This window comes from Puma concolor, chromosome D3 (assembly GCF_028749965.1).
Source record: "Puma concolor isolate L17-30 chromosome D3, mPumCon1.1.hap2, whole genome shotgun sequence".
NCBI lineage: Eukaryota > Metazoa > Chordata > Mammalia > Carnivora > Felidae > Puma > Puma concolor.
In genome coordinates this window covers 72,480,520-72,498,699 of record NC_141678.1, presented here as the reverse complement: position 1 = coordinate 72,498,699, position 18,180 = coordinate 72,480,520, and the positions used below count along the sequence as shown (strand labels likewise).

General features: G+C 35.9%; 1 protein-coding gene across 4 annotated transcripts in view; it reads right to left on the bottom strand.

The window, feature by feature from the left end:
- The window catches only part of DCC (DCC netrin 1 receptor), a 1,162,490-nt gene that overhangs the window by 601,124 nt on the left and 543,186 nt on the right, over positions 1 to 18,180 (bottom strand). For all 4 annotated transcript variants that reach the window (XM_086683010.1, XM_086683011.1, XM_086683012.1 and 1 more), the window contains exon 3: positions 16,186 to 16,470. In XM_086683010.1, coding sequence (XP_086539136.1) covers positions 16,186 to 16,470 — 285 coding nt within the window. The remainder of the gene's footprint in view (positions 1 to 16,185; positions 16,471 to 18,180) is intronic.

Here is an 18,180-nt window from a genome sequence, read left to right as displayed (position 1 = left end):
CTTATGGCTAAAAGAAAAATTGAGTTAGAGCCTATGTGCAATACTATTTATACATTAAAGAACCAAAATTCAACTCAGCTATTATACTTTATTTTATTAGAAAACAAACTCACTCAATACAAAATGTTTTTATTTTTTTATTTTAATTTATTTAAAAAATGGAATAGTAGGGAGTTTCCATATACCAGTTCCCCATTCCCAATAGTTGCCCCTATAATTAACAACTTGCATGAAGATGGTACATTTATTACAACTAATTAAGTGATATTGATATATTATTATAAACTAAAGTCAATAATACACCTTAGGCTGACTCTTTTTGTTGTATAGTTGTATGGGTTTTGACAAATGTGCAATGTCAGTACAGCATTACAGTATCATATAGCTTCACCACCCTAAAAATCCCCTAACCTTCATGTATTCATTCATTTCCCACCACCCCTATTTCAAATCCCAGGAAATCACTGGATTTTCTACTATTTCTCCAGTTTTATCTTTTCCAGAGTATCCTGTAGTTGGAACTCTATAGTATATAGATTTCTCACATTGATTTTTTTCACTTAGTAATATCCACTTAAGGTTTCTCTATGTCTTTTGAGTGCTCAATAGTTCATTTACTCTTCTTGCTGCATAATATTCCATTATATGGATCTACCACAGTTTGTTCATCCATTCACCTATTGAAGGAAAACTTGATTGCTTGGTGATTATGAACATATCTGCCATAAATGTGTATTTGCAGATTGTTTCTGGCCATAACTTTTCAACTTAATTGGGTAAATGGCTTGAAGAGTGATTGTTATAGTGTATGGTAAAACAATGTTTATCTTTGTAAGAGACTCCCAAACTGTCTTTCAAAGTGGCTCTGCAATTTTGCATTCCCATTGTCAATGAATGAAAGTTCCTATTGTTCCTATCCTCATAAGCATTTGGTGTGGCCATTTTTTTTTCATTTTAACAGGTGCCTAGTATTATAACTGTTCCAACTTGCAATTCCCCGATGTCACATAATACTGAACATATTGCATATGCTTGGTCTCCATCTTTTAGTTCCTCTTCAGAAGGTGTCTGCCTATTTTTAAAATTGATTTGTTTGTTTTCTTATCATTGAGTTTCCACTGCTTGTATATTTCAGACACAAGTCATTTTATCAGATTGTGTTTTGCATATATTTTCTGTATGTGGCTTGTTTTTACTTTCTCTTAACATTGTATTTTGCAGAGCAGAAATGATTAATATTACAACTTGTCAATCTTTCCTTTCATGGGTCATTTTATAGGTCTAAAAATTCATTGTTGAACCTAAGTTCACCTAGATTTTCTCCTATGTTGTCTCCTAGAAGTTTTTATAATTTTGCATTTTACATGTAGGTCTATGATCTGTTTTGAGTTAATTTTTTGCAAAAATGTATAATAAGGTCTGGGCCTAGAGGTTTTGTTTTATTTCGTTTTGCATATGAATATCCAATTGTTCCAGAACCATTTGTTGAAAAGACTATCCTTTCCCCGTTGGCTTGATTTTGTACCTTTGTGAAAGATCAGTTGACTTTATGTGGGTCTATTTCTGGGTGCTCTGTTTTGTTCTATTGATCTGTTTGCCTGTTATTTGGCCAATATCACACCATCTTGACTATTGTACCTTTACAATGAGTCTGATGTCAAACAGTGTGCATCCTCAGACTTTCTTCTTCAGTATTGTTGTCACTATTCTATGTCTCCTGTCTTTCCATAAAAACTTTTGAATCAATTTATTGAGATACACAAAATAACTTTAACTCACTGCGATTTTGTCTTTATCTTAAAATATCAATAGTTCAGGCATCACTGGGCTCATATTGCCACAAAATAACTGCTATTACCTTTTTAGACAGAGCTTGTATATTCCAGATGACTTCAATCTCTGCCTGCCCCATTTCAATTATGTTTATTATCTTTGTAGCTTCATTGGAGGCATTAGTGTTTGTGACCTGATGATAGGTATAAAAATGTCAGCTATTGCCTGATAAATTTGGTTTTATTTTTTCATTCTCTATAAATGTATAACCCAATAAAGTCTAAGATTATGGAAGTTTCCAAAAAAAGCAAATAGAATTTTTAAATTTTTTTTAATGTTTGTTTATTTTTGAGACAGAGAGAGAGAGAGAGAAAAAAAAAAAAGCATGGGTAGGGGAGGGACAGAGAGAGAGGGAGACACAGAATCTGAAGCAGGCTCCAGGCTCTGAGCTGTCAGCACAAAGCCGGATGCGGGGCTCAAATCTACAAGCAGCGAGATCATGACCTGAGCCAAAGTTGGACACTTAACTGACTGAGCCACCCAGGCGCCTCAGCAAAGAGAAATTTTTTAATAGTAAATAGCTTCCTATGTTTCACAACATTGTGATGAATTAAATATGATCACCAATTTTTTTAGTTCCTTCAATCCAGAATGGAGGGTCTAGTTCCCTATAGTTTAATTCTGGCCTGGCCCTATGTTGTGCTTTGATCCATAGATTATGTCATACTATATGAACTCTGGAGCTAAGGCCTCAAGAGGTATTACAGTTTCTTCCATGACTCTTTCTGAGACTAGCGTCTTAGTCTAGCCACCTGAAGAAGACACATGACAGATAACTGAGTTAAGTTCCCCCAAGTCAAAAATGAGTACCAACTGACAGATGTTTGAGTTAGGCCAACTTGAATCTTCCACTTTTGCCAAATGTACACAAGGGAGCCAAAGTGAAACCAGCAGAGGAACTGCTGAGATATACCACAGGATTATACAGGAAAATAAATTGTTTCAAGTCACTAAATTTTAGACTGGCTTATTATGTAGCAACAGATATTTGCCTTATTTTTCTTCTCTAAAATTTGATTTTTTTTAAAAAAAGGGTGTCAAGAAAGTAGATTTACATTTTTAAATTAGGGAGGATAGGGGCACTGGGGTGGCTTAGTTGGTTAAGCATCTGACTTCAGCTCAGGTCATGATCTACGGTTCATGGGTTTGAGCCCCACATCGAGCTCCGTGTTGACAGTGCGGAGCCTGCTTGAGATTCTCTCTCTCCCTCTCTCTCTGTCCCTCCCTCACTCATGCTGTCTCTGTCTTTCTCAAAATAAATAAACTTAAATAAATAAAAGAATGTTTAAAATAAAATAAAATAAAATAAAATAAAATAAAATAAAATAAAATAGGGATAATGGGACACCTGTATGCTTCAGTTGGTTAAACCTCTGATTCTTGCTTCAGCTCAGGTCATGATCTCATGGTTTGTGAGATCAAGCCCCATGTCAGGCTCCATGCTAAGAGCATGGAGCCTGCTTGGGATTCTTTCTCTCCCTCTCTCTCTCTGTTCCTCTCCAACTTGTGCATGCACATGGGCTCTCTGTGTCTCTTTCCTTCTCAAAGTAAATAAACTTGAAATGAAATGAAATGAAATGAAATGAAATGAAATGAAATGAAATGAAATGAAATGAAATGAAATGAAATGAAATAAAATGAAATGAAAGAGGTTAGAGGTACAATTGTCAATACTATTTTTGTGTGATAGAATCATAGGTGATTTTTAATTATATCTTTGGATTTCCAAAGCTTTTTAATAGAACATATATTAGTTTCAGTGTACACAGTTATGTTAAATTCTGTTGTTGTAAGGTGGATGACAATTACACAAGAAACAAAGAAATTATAAAAGTAAATGATTAAGACACAAGGCACATATTTAAGAGCAGATGAAAGTTTTCTCTCTAGGCTCTACAATAGTATGGATAGAAAAGCCCTGGAAAGAATAAACTTGAAATTCTAGGTCATGACTTTAGTTGACTAAATTGATTTTAAGGGGCTATGGTAGAATTAAGAACTATTCATAAAAATCATTTTTGTTCTTGCTATATGGGCACTGACTATTCATACCCAAATGGAATTATTCAGCTAATAGAACATGGCAAATTTTTCCAGTTAATTAATAAGCATGATTTAATCACATGAAATGGAATCAGAATTCCAGTTTGTAATACTCTATTTAATTAACTGGGTGATGGGTACACAAATGGTCATTTTATTTTTATTCTTTAAACTGCACAAATGTTTCATACGCTTCTATGTATGTGCTATATGTTTTAAAATGAAAAAGAGAGGAGAATGCAAGGGTAGAGACAAGAAAACATATTTGGCAATAGCTTTAAAATCAAACCAGCAAAAATTGATTTTTTTCTGTCAATTTATGTATTAAAAATAAACAAACAAAAAAAGAAGCAGACCTCTTTAATATGATGTTCATGGAAGTTAATGCAAAAAAAAAATTATGCAGCCATTTTTCTAAATTGATTATAAGAAGTCTGATTTGCTTAGACTAAAACCCAGTTTAACTTTTTCCTGTTGGTAAGCGGGTGGGAAATGTTCGCCTGATTCTCAAACCTGATCTTATTCTCATCCTGGTGGCAATAAAGCTAATCCTCTTCAGAGGGTCAGAGGGTAGTATGTAACTAAAGGGAGAAGAATTGTGACAGTGATACTGCTCTCTGACATACACATTTAGATTGCATTTAAAGTGTAACATCTTAGCGTAACATGCTGCTTTTGCTTATGCTTCCTTCCTTCCTGCCTGCCTGCCTTCCTGCCTGCCGGCCTGCCTGCCTTCTGGCCTTCCTGCCTGCCTACCTGCCTGCCTCTCTGCTTTCCTGCCTGCCTACCTGCCTGCCTGCCTGCCTGCCTGCCTACCTGCCTGCCTGCCTTCCTGTCTGCCTGCCTGCCTTCCTGCCTGCCTGCCTGCCTGCCTACCTGCCTGCCTTCCTGCCTTCCTGTCTGCCTTCCCTCCTGTCTGCCTACCTACTTACCTGCTTGCCTGCCTGCCTGCCTGCCTGCCTACCTACCTGCCTGCCTATCTGCCTACCTACCTACCTTCCTGCCTGCTTGCCTGCCTGCCTGCCTGCCTTCCTGCCTGCCTGCCTGCCTTCCTGTCTGCCTGCCTGCCTTCCTGCCTACCTCTCTGCCTTCCTGCCTGCCTACCTACCTACCTGCCTGCCTGCCTACCTCTCTGCCTTCCTGCCTACCTCTCTGCCTTCCTGCCTGCCTACCTACCTACCTGCCTGCCTGCCTTCCTGTCTGCCTGCCTGCCTTCCTGCCTACCTCTCTGCCTTCCTGCCTGCCTTCCTGTCTGCCTACCTACCTACCTGCTTGCCTGCCTGCCTGTCTGCCTACCTGCCTGCCTGCCTGCCTATCTGCCTACCTACCTACCTTCCTGCCTGCCTGCCTGCCTACCTGCTTGCCTGTCTGCCTATCTACCTGCCTGCCTGCCTGCCTGCCTTTCCCACCTTTCTAACTTTTTAAATGAAAAATCTGGCCAATATATTTGGCTTAAACTGTTATCTGAGTTGGAGAGGACTGATCCATAATCATTAGGAAAATGAATAATGATGTAGACAGTGGATCTCACAACTATGTGGTTTCGGGAACCACTGTACTCTTAAAAACTACTGAGGACCCCAAGGAGCTTTTATTTATGTAGTTTATAGCCATAAATATTTACCATATTGAAAGTCAAAATTGAGAGACTTTAAAAAATATGTATTCATTGAATATTTATTCACAATTTACCATAATATATGTATTTTTAACTGTATTAACTGTATTTTGTTTTTCCAAAACAAAAAAAATATTAGTGAGAAGACGGGTAGTACTTTATATTTTTCTAAAATTTTTAATGAGTAGTTTAATAGAGAATAACTAGACTGTTATGTTGAATAATGCATTTGCTTTGTTCTGGTATGTTTATCTGGTTGAATTACATGAAAATAACTAACCTCCAACAGATATGTAGTTGGAAAAGGAAAGGTGTGTTTTAACTGCCTTTTCAAATAATTGTAGATTTTATCCTTTAACACTACTCCAGTAAGTAGTTTCTTGAAAGTTACTTGTAACATGGAATCCGACGCCATATTAATAAACATTCTCCACTGCTATATAAAAATCCATTGCTCTGTCTTGGACTGTGAATAGATCTTTTACCCATGAGGGATTCTTGTCACATCAAGCTGCGGTCATTCGGGATGGCACAGTGAATTAGACAGATCTTCCCACTGTTGACACATTTCATTACACAGTATCAAAAATCCCCATTTGTTACTATTGCCACCAATCCCATCAGAAAGGCCTTTTAATGTTGTGATGCTGTCATGCTCAAGTGGCAGATACAAGTTTTCCAAATTTCTAATTTTAACTTAAAAGCTTGAATTTCATCCTTGGCAGCAGATACTATTTTCCTTAAACTGACTGGCTCACTTTGTTCATTTCTGAGAAAATGTCTAACCAGTACCCAAGTCTGAATAGCTATAGTTTTTCCGTTGATTGCCCTTTCAAGCAAAAATGGTGTTCTATAAAAAAAAAAAAAAAAAGCTAATTCAGCTTGAAACTCAAATGTTCGCGAAAATAAAAAAATCAATGTACTTAGACATCCTTCATATGCATTTCCTCTTTTTATATGCTGAATATTAAAAATATATGCACTTAAGGATTAAGAATTAATAAACTTAATAATTTTTATTGCATCGTGAAAGGTATTCTTGGTCAACATAGGGAAACAATACAAAAAAAACCCCCAAACTGTATGATCATTAAAATAGGTTTGACCCTGCAGATTCCCTAAAAGTGTCTCGAGAAACAGTAAGAATCCATAGAGCATACTTTGAGAACCAGTGTAGACACAGCTTCAACAAATTAGCCCATCTTATGAGAAGAAGCCCATTTCCTTTCAACACGGGAATAGTTTTGCATCCTTGAAGTAGAAACTGATAAGAATAATGATTACTCGGGGCGCCTGGGTGGCTCAGTCGGTTAAGCGTCTGACTTCGGCTCAGGTCATGATCTCGCGGTCCGTGAGTTCGAGCCCCGCGTCGGGCTCTGGGCTGATGGCTCAGAGCCTGGAGCCTGCTTCCAGTTCTGTGTCTCCCTCTCTCTCTGCCCCTCCCCCATTCATGCTCTGTCTCTCTCTGTCTCAAAAATAAATAAAAAGCGTTAAAAAAAAATAATGATTACTCTTCCTCTTCCTTATTATTATTGTTATTACTATTATTTCTGTTATTATCATTATTATTTATTTGCATTTGTGAGGGCGGTAAAAATCTTAACTATTTCCAATCACTGTCTTTCAGCAGTCGATTAAAAATCAACAGGACAACTGGGTGGCTCAGTTGGTTAAGGGTCTGAATTTGGCTCAGGTCATCATGTCACAGTTGATGGATTCGAGCCCTGCATTGGGCTCTGTGCTGACAGCTCAGAGCCTGGAGCCTGCTTCGGATTCTGTGTTTCCCTCTCTCTCTGCCCTTCCCCTGCTTGTGTTCTGTCTCTCTCTCTCTTTCAAAAATTAAATAAACATTTAAAAATTTTTAAAAATTAAATTAAAAAAAATAAAAATCAAGAAGCATCTTGGACCATATAACCTGACACATTTACCTACACTTCACATATTTAGAAATAAAAACTCCACTGTCTTCAGAGCTCATTACCCAAAGAGACATGGGGAGGCACACTAGTGAAAGTAGGGAGAGTATTTTCTATTTAAGGGCATTTCAATAAAAAAAAAATTCTATCAGACACTAACGTGGCCAAATTGAGTCTCTGAGGCCAGCTAGAAACTAAATTGGACTCTGCATTTGCAGGCCCAAATGTGTCAGGGCCACATGATTTTGTCTTACCTCATGATAGAAAACTGGACTGATTACATATGTCATCCAATGCTGGATACATTTTATAGTGAAAGGTGACTCTCTTTATTACTATTCTAGGACAGTTGATGTGACCAATGAGTGGAATGCATGCTCACCCTGTGATGACAATTACTTTCTTTTAATGGGGCCATTTTCCTCAATTATTGTTTATGGATCTCAACACTAAACCTGCATAGCTGAATCTCAAGAATAACTGAGGCAGAGAGAAATTTAATTATGGACTGTTGGTGTCTGGGCCACCAGACAAAAATACCGGTGTTCACAATTTAATAACTATCTTCCTCAAAATAACCAGCGCTTGCTTTTAATTTTGATGCTTCCTGAATACAGAACCTTTCCCCCTGCCCTTGTTGTATACTCTTTGGTTTTCTTTATTAAATGACTGACTCAATGGAATATCAAACACTTTTCCAATTGGAAATGAAAGGACACTGCAGGCGACAGTGGGGTATTGTCTTTGATTTCTTCCCAGGCATAAGAGTTACAAATTAATTTAACTTCACAGAGATGGTTTCCTGACTGCATCCTCAATTTCAGGCTAACATACTGTTTACCTGCTGGCTCCGTAGCCATCCCCCATCTAGTTCTGTTTCAGGAAATTCAGCAGGTACCGTGTGCCTTCAAACCAAAGCAGATATAATAATATGTTCTCTGAGTGAAAAATTCCACCAAACTCCTTCTAACTCTGTGTTTAGAGTGTATTTTATTAAAAACCGGCTTAATCCAAGGTGATCACAGGAAAATCAAAATTTATTTAATAAAAAAAGAAAAGAAAACTCCATCTGGCTGAAAGCCAAAGAGCTTTGAACAGGGTAGGAGAAAGAAACCATTTCTCAGGAGCTAGTATTCATCCCTCTATGATTCTATTACTTCCCTTCCTCATTTACACCAATTCAGTACTAAAAATGACATTCCCTCTCTGTAAATATTCCTACATCTGTTCATATTTCCTCTTTCTTTCTCCATGTACACACACATACTGCTATTTGTAGATAGAGTTTGGAAGAAGAAAGCAGAATGTCTATTCTTACCATTGGCATATGGCTGTATCCCTGTGTTTCACGGGCAAATTTTGAGTCTATCAGTTTCATTTTGTAGCAGGGTTGAAGGAAGTGGTTTTATATTTATAGAATGATTTTTTTTTTGTAGTTTTACAGCTGATGGTAGAGTCCCAGAAAACAAATGTTGCCATTATGATGTGTCAAAGTTAGTTTAGGGAACCCAGAAATCTTCATAATTTATATACATGCGTAAAGCAGAATTTAAAATTTTCTAGAAAAGTAATGGATTATTTACTCCAACTTTTGTTTTTGATAAAGAACAAAAAAGTACTTGTGTTATTTCCTATTTGGTCAATGTTGAATAATAAAGGTATGCTCATTAACTCATGACTAAATATGTGTTTTTTATGCTCCAGGAATAAACTGATATCAAGCAGGACCAGAAAAGGAAGCTCCACCCATCCTTTCACTGATTTTTTGTGACTTTTGCACTAATAGGATATAGGTTGGGCTTCCACATATGCTCAGAAAAAGTGTCTTGTTTATGAGTCAAGGCAGACTGCTGCTCTCTTCAGTCAACTACCCTAGGGATGATAAGTGTCATAATCCTAGTAAATGCAGAGCTGACTATATATCGGCCCCAAAAGACTCTTGGGAAAGAAATACTCTCTCTTTGTCAAGAAATCTTCATTCCTCCTTACAGAGAACAATCTCAAGTATATTGTTTTTGCTTTTGACCTTGTATGAAATAGCAACACATCAGGGGATGGAAGTTTAGAGGAGATCATATAAATAGTATCTAATATCACTCAAGGTCCAGAATGGAAATCGAAAAACTAGTGGATCTAGTGAGGGAGAGATCACTAGTAGCATTAGAATGACAGACATGGCAAGAAAAAATGTAACCAATCCCCCAGTATTTCAAGTACTTTTAACTTGGAGTCCTGGAGTAGGTTGATATCCCCAAAACAGCACTGAGGGATGAAGACTTTTTTTGAACAAATTCAAGAATCAAACACATATTGTCTACTTATCCACTGTAAGTCATCTTAGGCTTACTAACATATAAACTTTAGGCTTACTAGCATATAAACTTGGTTGCATCTAAATGGAATTTCATCAACTCTAGGAAATACTGATTATCTTTACTGTCTTACATTTGTTAAAAGACCTGACCTGCAAAACTAATTCTAATACAGCATGACTATCCACTGGTTTCCATGCTCTGCTCAGCCCCTGTTCTCAAAGAGGGCAAGCCAAAGCTATTATGGTTGGGGGTAAAGGGGTGGAGCACATCATGATATGCAACTTGGTCATTTCACTGTATGGTCAGTGGTATACAATAGAAGTTATCTTATTTTCCTTTGGTGTGCTTTTTATGACAATATAAACCACCTCAAAACCATTGTTTTTTTAAATTAATTTAAAAGTAAGACAGTCTCATAGTTTATGAGATTGATTTTTGACCATTATTATTGTGTTTTAGCATGGCCTCATAGTTTTTAACAATTAGAGTTTGTCTAGAAAACTTGAACTTTTAAACACTGTGATTGCAATGGCAGAGTTGGAGATGAATGTGGAATGAAATAATAAATGAGAGTCTTGGTAGTGAGAAAATTTGGAAAGACTGCTCTAGACCAACCTCTTCTCTTAAAATACAAGGAAATTAAGGATTTTATAAGATTCAGTGAATTGGTAATACCTAATAAAGATCAAATACCAGAAGTCTTATTTATCTTCTAACTCATTCCTAAGCCAGTGCCTCTTGCAATATTTTATACAGTAAAAAAAATAATGTTGACAGAAAGTTGGGGTGAAAATCATGTAGCAATGTATTACTAAAGAAACAGTTGAAGTATAGTCTGCCTTTTAATAGACATGAAAAGCAAATGCAGAGACAGATGATACTATGGATAAATAACGTTAAGTATGTGTAATTAACTACCACCAAACAAATGAACACTTAGATATCCAGAATCTAAATCAGGTAATTTACAATCAGATAAATAATATTGACATGAGAATCAAACTGCTTAAGACTGAAATTTCTAAAATGCCAAAGTAATTACAATAGTTAATAAGGACTTAGCAATTACAGGCATTGTATTTGGCCTCTTAAGTTAAAACCTCATAACCACTCTAATAAATAAGTAACATTACTCTCTACATTTTGCAAAATAAACAAAGATTTAGATAAATAACCTGTGCTAAATTGCACCACTAGTAAGTGATAGGACTGAGATTAGTACTTAGTCTGGTGTCATACTCTATGCTTTTAGCAATTTATTATAATAATATTTCAATTGATCGATAGTAACTCAATATGAAATAGATCGTGGTAATCCACATGCTGACTCCTTCATGCAATCTGAATTAAATCTGATTTACTATTTAGGAAACACGGTTCAAATACAATATAGTCATATTTCATTCTTTTCTAAGTACATGTAAGAGAGAAGCAGAAAAATCCATTTTATCCAACTTAGATCTATGAAAGGTGAATAGCATTCTGTTTATAGCACAGCATAAGAAATAGTTTTATTCAAAACTAACCTAAGTAAAAAGGCAGACTATGGGAAAATCCTTTAGTGCAATGAAAAACATTAAGTATGGTACAAAAATACCAGGTTATAAGTTAATTCGATTTGCTCTTCACTTTCTTATTCCTACTTTTCTGTGAGTGTGTTTATATCATGATACATATTACTGAAAAACCTTCAAGGATGCCAACCATGAGTAAAGTGAATAGAATCAAGTCTAAATTTCTAGATACGGGATTCAATGTTCTCCATTAAAGAAGTTCAACTTCTCATTCCAGATTTATCATCTGCTATCATTCTACAAATGGTTATCATCTGAATATCTAGAAAAGGAATAATCTCTACAAACAGTCTGCAAATTTTCCACCTAAATTGACTTATCCCTTGTCTGTGCTGATTTGGAACTAGATATGTTTACCTGAATTTACAATTCCTTCCCTTATGTTAGTAATATGGTTACATGAATTAACTGTCTGGCTCAATGATAAATTTAAAAAACAAAGATGGGGCGCCTGGGTGGCTCAGTCGGTTAAGCGTCCGACTTCGGCTCATGTCATGATCTCGCGGTTCGTGAGTTCAAGCCCCACGTCAGGCTCTGTGCTGACAGCTCAGAGCCTGGAGCCTGCTTCGGATTCTGTGTCTCCCTCTCTCTCTGCCCCTCCCCCGCTCATGCTCTGTCTCTCTCTCTGTCTCTGTCAAAAATAAATAAACATTAAAAAAAAATTTAAAAAAACAAAGAATGTGTCTTCTTTGTTTTCTCTTATAGACTATTATTCTGGGAAATTATAAAAATTAATGGTAGCAAAATGTAATTAATTTTGAAATATAAGCAATATTCAGTCAAACCAAAAAGTTTTATGTATCCATCAGTAATAGATTCTTGGTGATAAACACAGTTCTGAAACTATTTTCTTTTAAAACTATATATATATATTTTTTTTCCTTTAAATAATATGAATTTTGAAATGTTTTTTGTTAAAATGCATTTCAATGAAAATAAATATTAGAGAGAAAAATCATTCAAAATATACTTTAGTCCAATGTATTCCATTAAAAGCCAATGCTTCTAATTATATAGATATTTAGAGTTCAGATCTTTCCAAGACCCAGAGTCATTTAATTGCAGCTAAACGAATGAACAATAGATTGGATTACCAATTGATCAATTCAATTAGGCCATTAAGAAAACTGAAATAAGAGCTCCAATGTATGGGCCAGTTATTTTACTCAACCTAGTACCCAAAGCAGATTTATAATTCAGCAATTCAATCTACTGCTTGGCACTCAGATGTCATGAGAACTAAATAAACTGAACCTGACAATCCCAGTGGCCCCTCAATACCTCATACATTCTCCATCACGAAATGCTTTAAACCATCGCAACCTTATTCAGTACTGTATTATCAGTATTTCAAAACAAAACCCTTTTACAACAATTTAATACTAATTTACTCTGTTACATTACTCTGTTAAAAATGTACAAGTCCTCACAAGCAAGAATTCAATTTCTGCCTTAAAACATTAGTCAACACATTAGTTACCAATTTCCCTAACTTTGAATGAAATAAGTAATTATTCATTTAATCTGGAAAGTGTAAAATATTATGGGGAAATCTCATTTAAAAGTTTATAATTTTTCTTGAACACAATAGCACCAATTCCATCCCCAATCTCACAGAAAAGTGTGACTATCTAGATTTTACTGAGCCCAGACTCCATTCTCTCCCTCATAATCAGTATGTTTCTAAGACCTCACCTTAATTAAGATCTCCTCTCTCATCTTCATTTCTCAATCCTGCCTGATAGCCTTTTAGTAGCCACTGTTGGTCAATTCTCTCCAGGTAAATGCCCCACATTCTACCTTAACTTCATTCTTCCAGTTTATCTTCCTTACTGCCAGTTTGTCCCCTCCAACACATCTGTGCCCTATGACCCAGTTAAAACAACTAAGTGCAGGTCCCCTGAAAAGCTATTATATCTCCTTTCTCTATGCTGTGCTGATGCTGTACTTTTGTCCTGGTGTACACTTCTTTGCTCTTCATAACTGGCACCTGGTGTTTCTCTCTATGTAAGGGAATACCACTGTTACGTCCTTCACAGCACAATCCACTTTCATTGTCTGTTTTTCCCACTACACTATTGCTGTCTTAGGGCACAGTCTCCCAAGTTTGTATTCCTAGCAACCAGCATGATGGCAGGTCTATAAAATTCACTGGAGAGTTTGTTGAATAAGGTACTTATTTAGTTAGTTAGTAAATAAACTGAAATAAACTGAAATTGATCCTTGAAAGGCAACATTTCAAAACAACTCTTTGATTCTTAAAATCTGAATTTAATAGAACTCAGTTAACTTGGTGATATCGGGCATCTGATATATAAAAGGGGTGACTTTTATTTTATATAAACTTGAATAAGAACATCAAATTATATATGAATTAGTACTAGATAACTTTCTACACACATTAGTGTTTATGTTTAAAACTAATCCAAAAACAAATAACTTCATCAGTCAAGATGGTACTTAAATGACCATGAAGAATATATTATTTTAAAGAGTGGTGACCATTCAGAAACCACTTTAATGCTTCTAAGTCATGTTAATACTTTGACGGTTTTCTATTTTAATTGACTCCATCTTACCTGATTAAATAAGCATTAGAAGAGAGAGTGGGTCATCTATGTATCTAATTTATTACTTCCTCAGATTGGTACTTATAGAAAACAGAAATTCATTCAGAAGGGATTAGCATGATTTTAAAAATGAGAAAACCATAAGCGGCAATTAAAAGAGGCTGGGATTGACCATTCATTCATTCATTCATTCATTCTCTCATTCAATTTTGCACTCACAGTGGATTTGTGTATTTGACCTCTAAAGCAACTTGCAAACTCAGGGATAAGTGAAACAAACATATGCTCTTTCAGCAGAGCCTTTATGCGGTCAATAGCATGCGAGACAGGCTTAACCAAGTATGACAACAGTGTGTGTGTGTGTGTGTGTGTGTGTGTGTGTGTGTGTGTGTGTGTTACCTCAGGTCATAAATCCTTTTGGAAGCTTATATTTGAAATGATAGAACTCGGAGAAAATTTCTCATTGTATGTACTGATTTAAAAAAATACAATTTCCATTCACATAAAAAATGCCCACACACCTCCAAAGTATACCAACATATTCTTGATTTTCATCAAATTAACAAGATGAAATTTGGCTTTAAATAAATCTCCATGGATTAGAATGTAAATGTGTTTTACAAGGTGAATAAATAAATGTAAAGGGTGATCTGATGCTTATGTCTCTGTGTCTTTCAAAACTTTCCACTTCAGATTTAATATTTAATTAGTCCAACTTTATCCCTTAATACCACTGGAAAACAGACTTTTCACTCATATTAAGATAGCCTAACATAGTCTTGCCAATTTTCTGTGTGACTTACCTAGGCTTCCCATCTGATTGACTTAGATGCATTATTAAGGACATATGAATATAAATATTTAAAATTTTTGTGTATCTAATGGATGCCTAAATAAATGCATGTATGTGTTGGGAATAAATGCTACATTAGCATCTGTCACTGCCTAGCGGATGAAAGGAAACAGTGGTGCTGATGGTTATTGACATGTATAAGTCAGTATCCCTGTGACTGATGGAGGAGAGAATACACAAAAGAATTAGAAGAGGTTTCAGAGATGTCCTTATCGTAGTACCTAGATATGTTCAAATTGCCAGTTTGCTTTTGAAGTGGACTTAGGAATATTACCCTCTCTGTAGCTGAAGGACTTGTGATAACTGCACACAGCATGTGGAGACAAAAGCCAACATCAGTGCTTTGATAGGAAGTCTGTCACAATTACTCAAGTGTGTGTCTTCTTTGTGATTCTCACAAGTAAGTCTCTGTAAACCCTATAGTGCGATTAAATGGGAAAGTAGATACTACATAGATAGAAGATAGTAGCAGTTATTGGAAGAGAGAGATGTTAGAAAATATCCAGTCTAACCTCTGGTTATGTAGGAGAAGAAAAGGAGCCCAAAGTCTTAGATGTGCCAGATAAGAGAAAGGAAGATAAGAGGTAGAGAGAAACAACTTCCTTTATCATAATATCAGTCACACTTTATTGTAATGACTTACATGTCCATATTCATCCAGCACTCTAATAAGCAAGACTCTGTGTCAGTCTTAATCATTGCCATATCCCTGTACTTAGTCCAATGTTTCTCAGAAATGAGTACATGAATTAACGAGCAAATGAATGTTCAGTATTAACCTGGGGAAGGTTCTTAACCTTGCTGAACCTCACTCTCATCCTCTGAAAACGGGGATAATAATAACTACCTCTTAGAATGTTATCACAGGAAAATAAAATAATACATTAAAAGTGCTTAGCAGTGGGGTTACCTGGGCGACTCAGGCAGTTAAGCATCCAACTCTTGATTTTGGCTCAGGTCATGATCTCAGGGTTCAAGGGGTGAAATCCACGTTGGACTCTGCGCTCACAGCTCAGAGCCTGGAACCTACTTCAGATTCTCTCTCTCTCTCTCTCTCTCTCTCTCTCTCTCTCTCTCTCTGCCCCTCCCCTACTTGTGCACATTCATTCATTCATTCTCTCTCACTCTCAAAAATAAATAAACTTTAAAAAATGCTTAGCAGTGAACTTTATGCAAAGATTTGTATATTAATAGGATGAGTGAATACATACAAAAATGAAGCCAAATATAAGGAAAATACCTGTTTCTCCACAAACTTCAACTACAACACTGGGAAGAATAAGGAATGCTTTTGGCATACCCTCATCTAATGACTCACTTAGAAAGAAAGAAAGGAATATGAAACAAAACTCCCAAACAGTACAGAACTTAAAAAATAATTACAAAGTATTCGTTAAAGGGAAAATCGTTGTTCAAACTACTTCAAAGAATATAATTCTGCTCTTTATTGAGCACAGCAGTACCTGACAAAATCCTGACTTCTGCTTCGTTTCCTGTTCTTGAGCTGGCTGGATTCCGGGCTAAGCATCGATAGATTCCAGTGTCCCCAGGTTGAAGTCTGCTGATCTGCAAGGCTCCAGAGGGCAACACCACCACTCGGGAATCACCTGGGATGGGAATCAGGTCTTGTTGGTTTTTTTGCCAATGTATTGTTGGCATAGGCTCCCCAATAACCTCACACTTGAGTAGCACTGTGTCTCCCATAAAGGCCGTGACAGATTCTGTCTGCGATAGGAACCTCAGTGGTCCTAGGGGAAAAACAAAGAAGGAAGGACAAATATTTCAGATAAGGTACAATAATCACTAATAAAAATAATCACACCTGTACTCTTTGTAGAAAATTGTATTTTATATTTTGTCCAATTTCATCTCCTTTGCTCTTTATATTTTATGCATCTGACATTACAATAGTTTCTGTGGCTAAAAAATTGATAAAGATATTGCCATTAATCTCTAGAAGCTTACTATTTTGTATTATTCATTCATAAAACAGTCTTGTAAAATAAACACAGCAGGCAAGGTCATCTTAACTTTACACATGAGGGAACGGAGGTTCAGAGACATAAAATTCCACAATTCTGCAAATAAGACCTGGTTCTTTTGAATCCTGGTCCTTTGTGCTTCCTAGTACATGGCTTTGGACAAAGGACTATGAAGTTATGGGGATTCATGAAGGACTGGCCGTCCTGCTTAGCCTAGAGGAATTTCAAGAAAGATGGGGGACATTAACCACCAATTGCAGTAACAGAAAACACTCTCATAGGAGTTGACTGCTTAAGGTAAATGATCATCAGTATTTTCAAGTTATGGTTGTGTTATACTGAGAAAATGAATTAGACTAGTTTGTGTTTCTAGCTTGGCTGGGCCACCTACTCTGTATGAGTTCTTTGGTAACTTCTTTCATTTCTATGGGCTATAATATGGGATAAGAGCCAACTCAACTCACACAACCACTGTGATGTCCATATACAATAACAGGTGAAAAAGATGCAATCATATGGATGATTAAGCAAATGTAGGGGAAAAAAGAAATGACGAAAGTAAAATTAATTAATCATTACTGAGCATGAACACAGTGAAAGGAGACTCCTCCATCATGATGTACATGAGAAGGTAGAAAATATTTTGATTCTGCCCTCTTGAATCCCCTTCTTCTCAACAGATGGATATTTATGACCACAGTGCTTTGACCACGAAAACTTTTAAAAAATGATTACAAACACATTTGAATGAATTATGCCATCACTGATATAACATTGGAGATTTTATTTTACAGTTAATTTCATTAAATAATTTTAAATTCTTTGACCCATGTTTCATTCACTACAGTTATATTCTAATATTTTTATTTTCATTTTAATCTTACTGGAATTGTTTTCATTGTGTGTGTATTTCAAAATAAAATTTAACTCATTCATCATTTACCTCAAGTTATTCTGATCATATTTTATGTTACCATGATTTTTTTAATTTTATAGATTTGTTTTCACCAAGTCAAAATTTTCTAGGTCCAGGTCCAAATTTTAACAATAAATTTTCCATCAATACGTAGTCAGTAGCCAATTCTACTTGTGCTCAGTTTGAACTATTAGTTTTATTTTTTGGTCTATTAATTCTCACAAACTAACTTTCCCTACAATATGATAAAATTTTTGTTTCAGTCAAAAGGGGAAAGGCAAGAATGACTTACTTAAAACATCATAATTTAATATGGGAACAATCAGAAAGGCTGTAGAGAAGTCGCCTTCCCTAGGTAAAGTGGAATTTCATATTTCTTTCAGGGATTAGAATATTTGAACTGCCAGATAACTGAACCTATGAAATAGGAAATTACATCAATATTGCATGTGGAATAGGTAGAAGCTGCCAAAGATGGTTTATCACTCATTATATTTCCACTCACATTAACAGGCCTGCAGATCTATAGAGGCAATATTAAGTTTGTTCTTTAGTAAGAA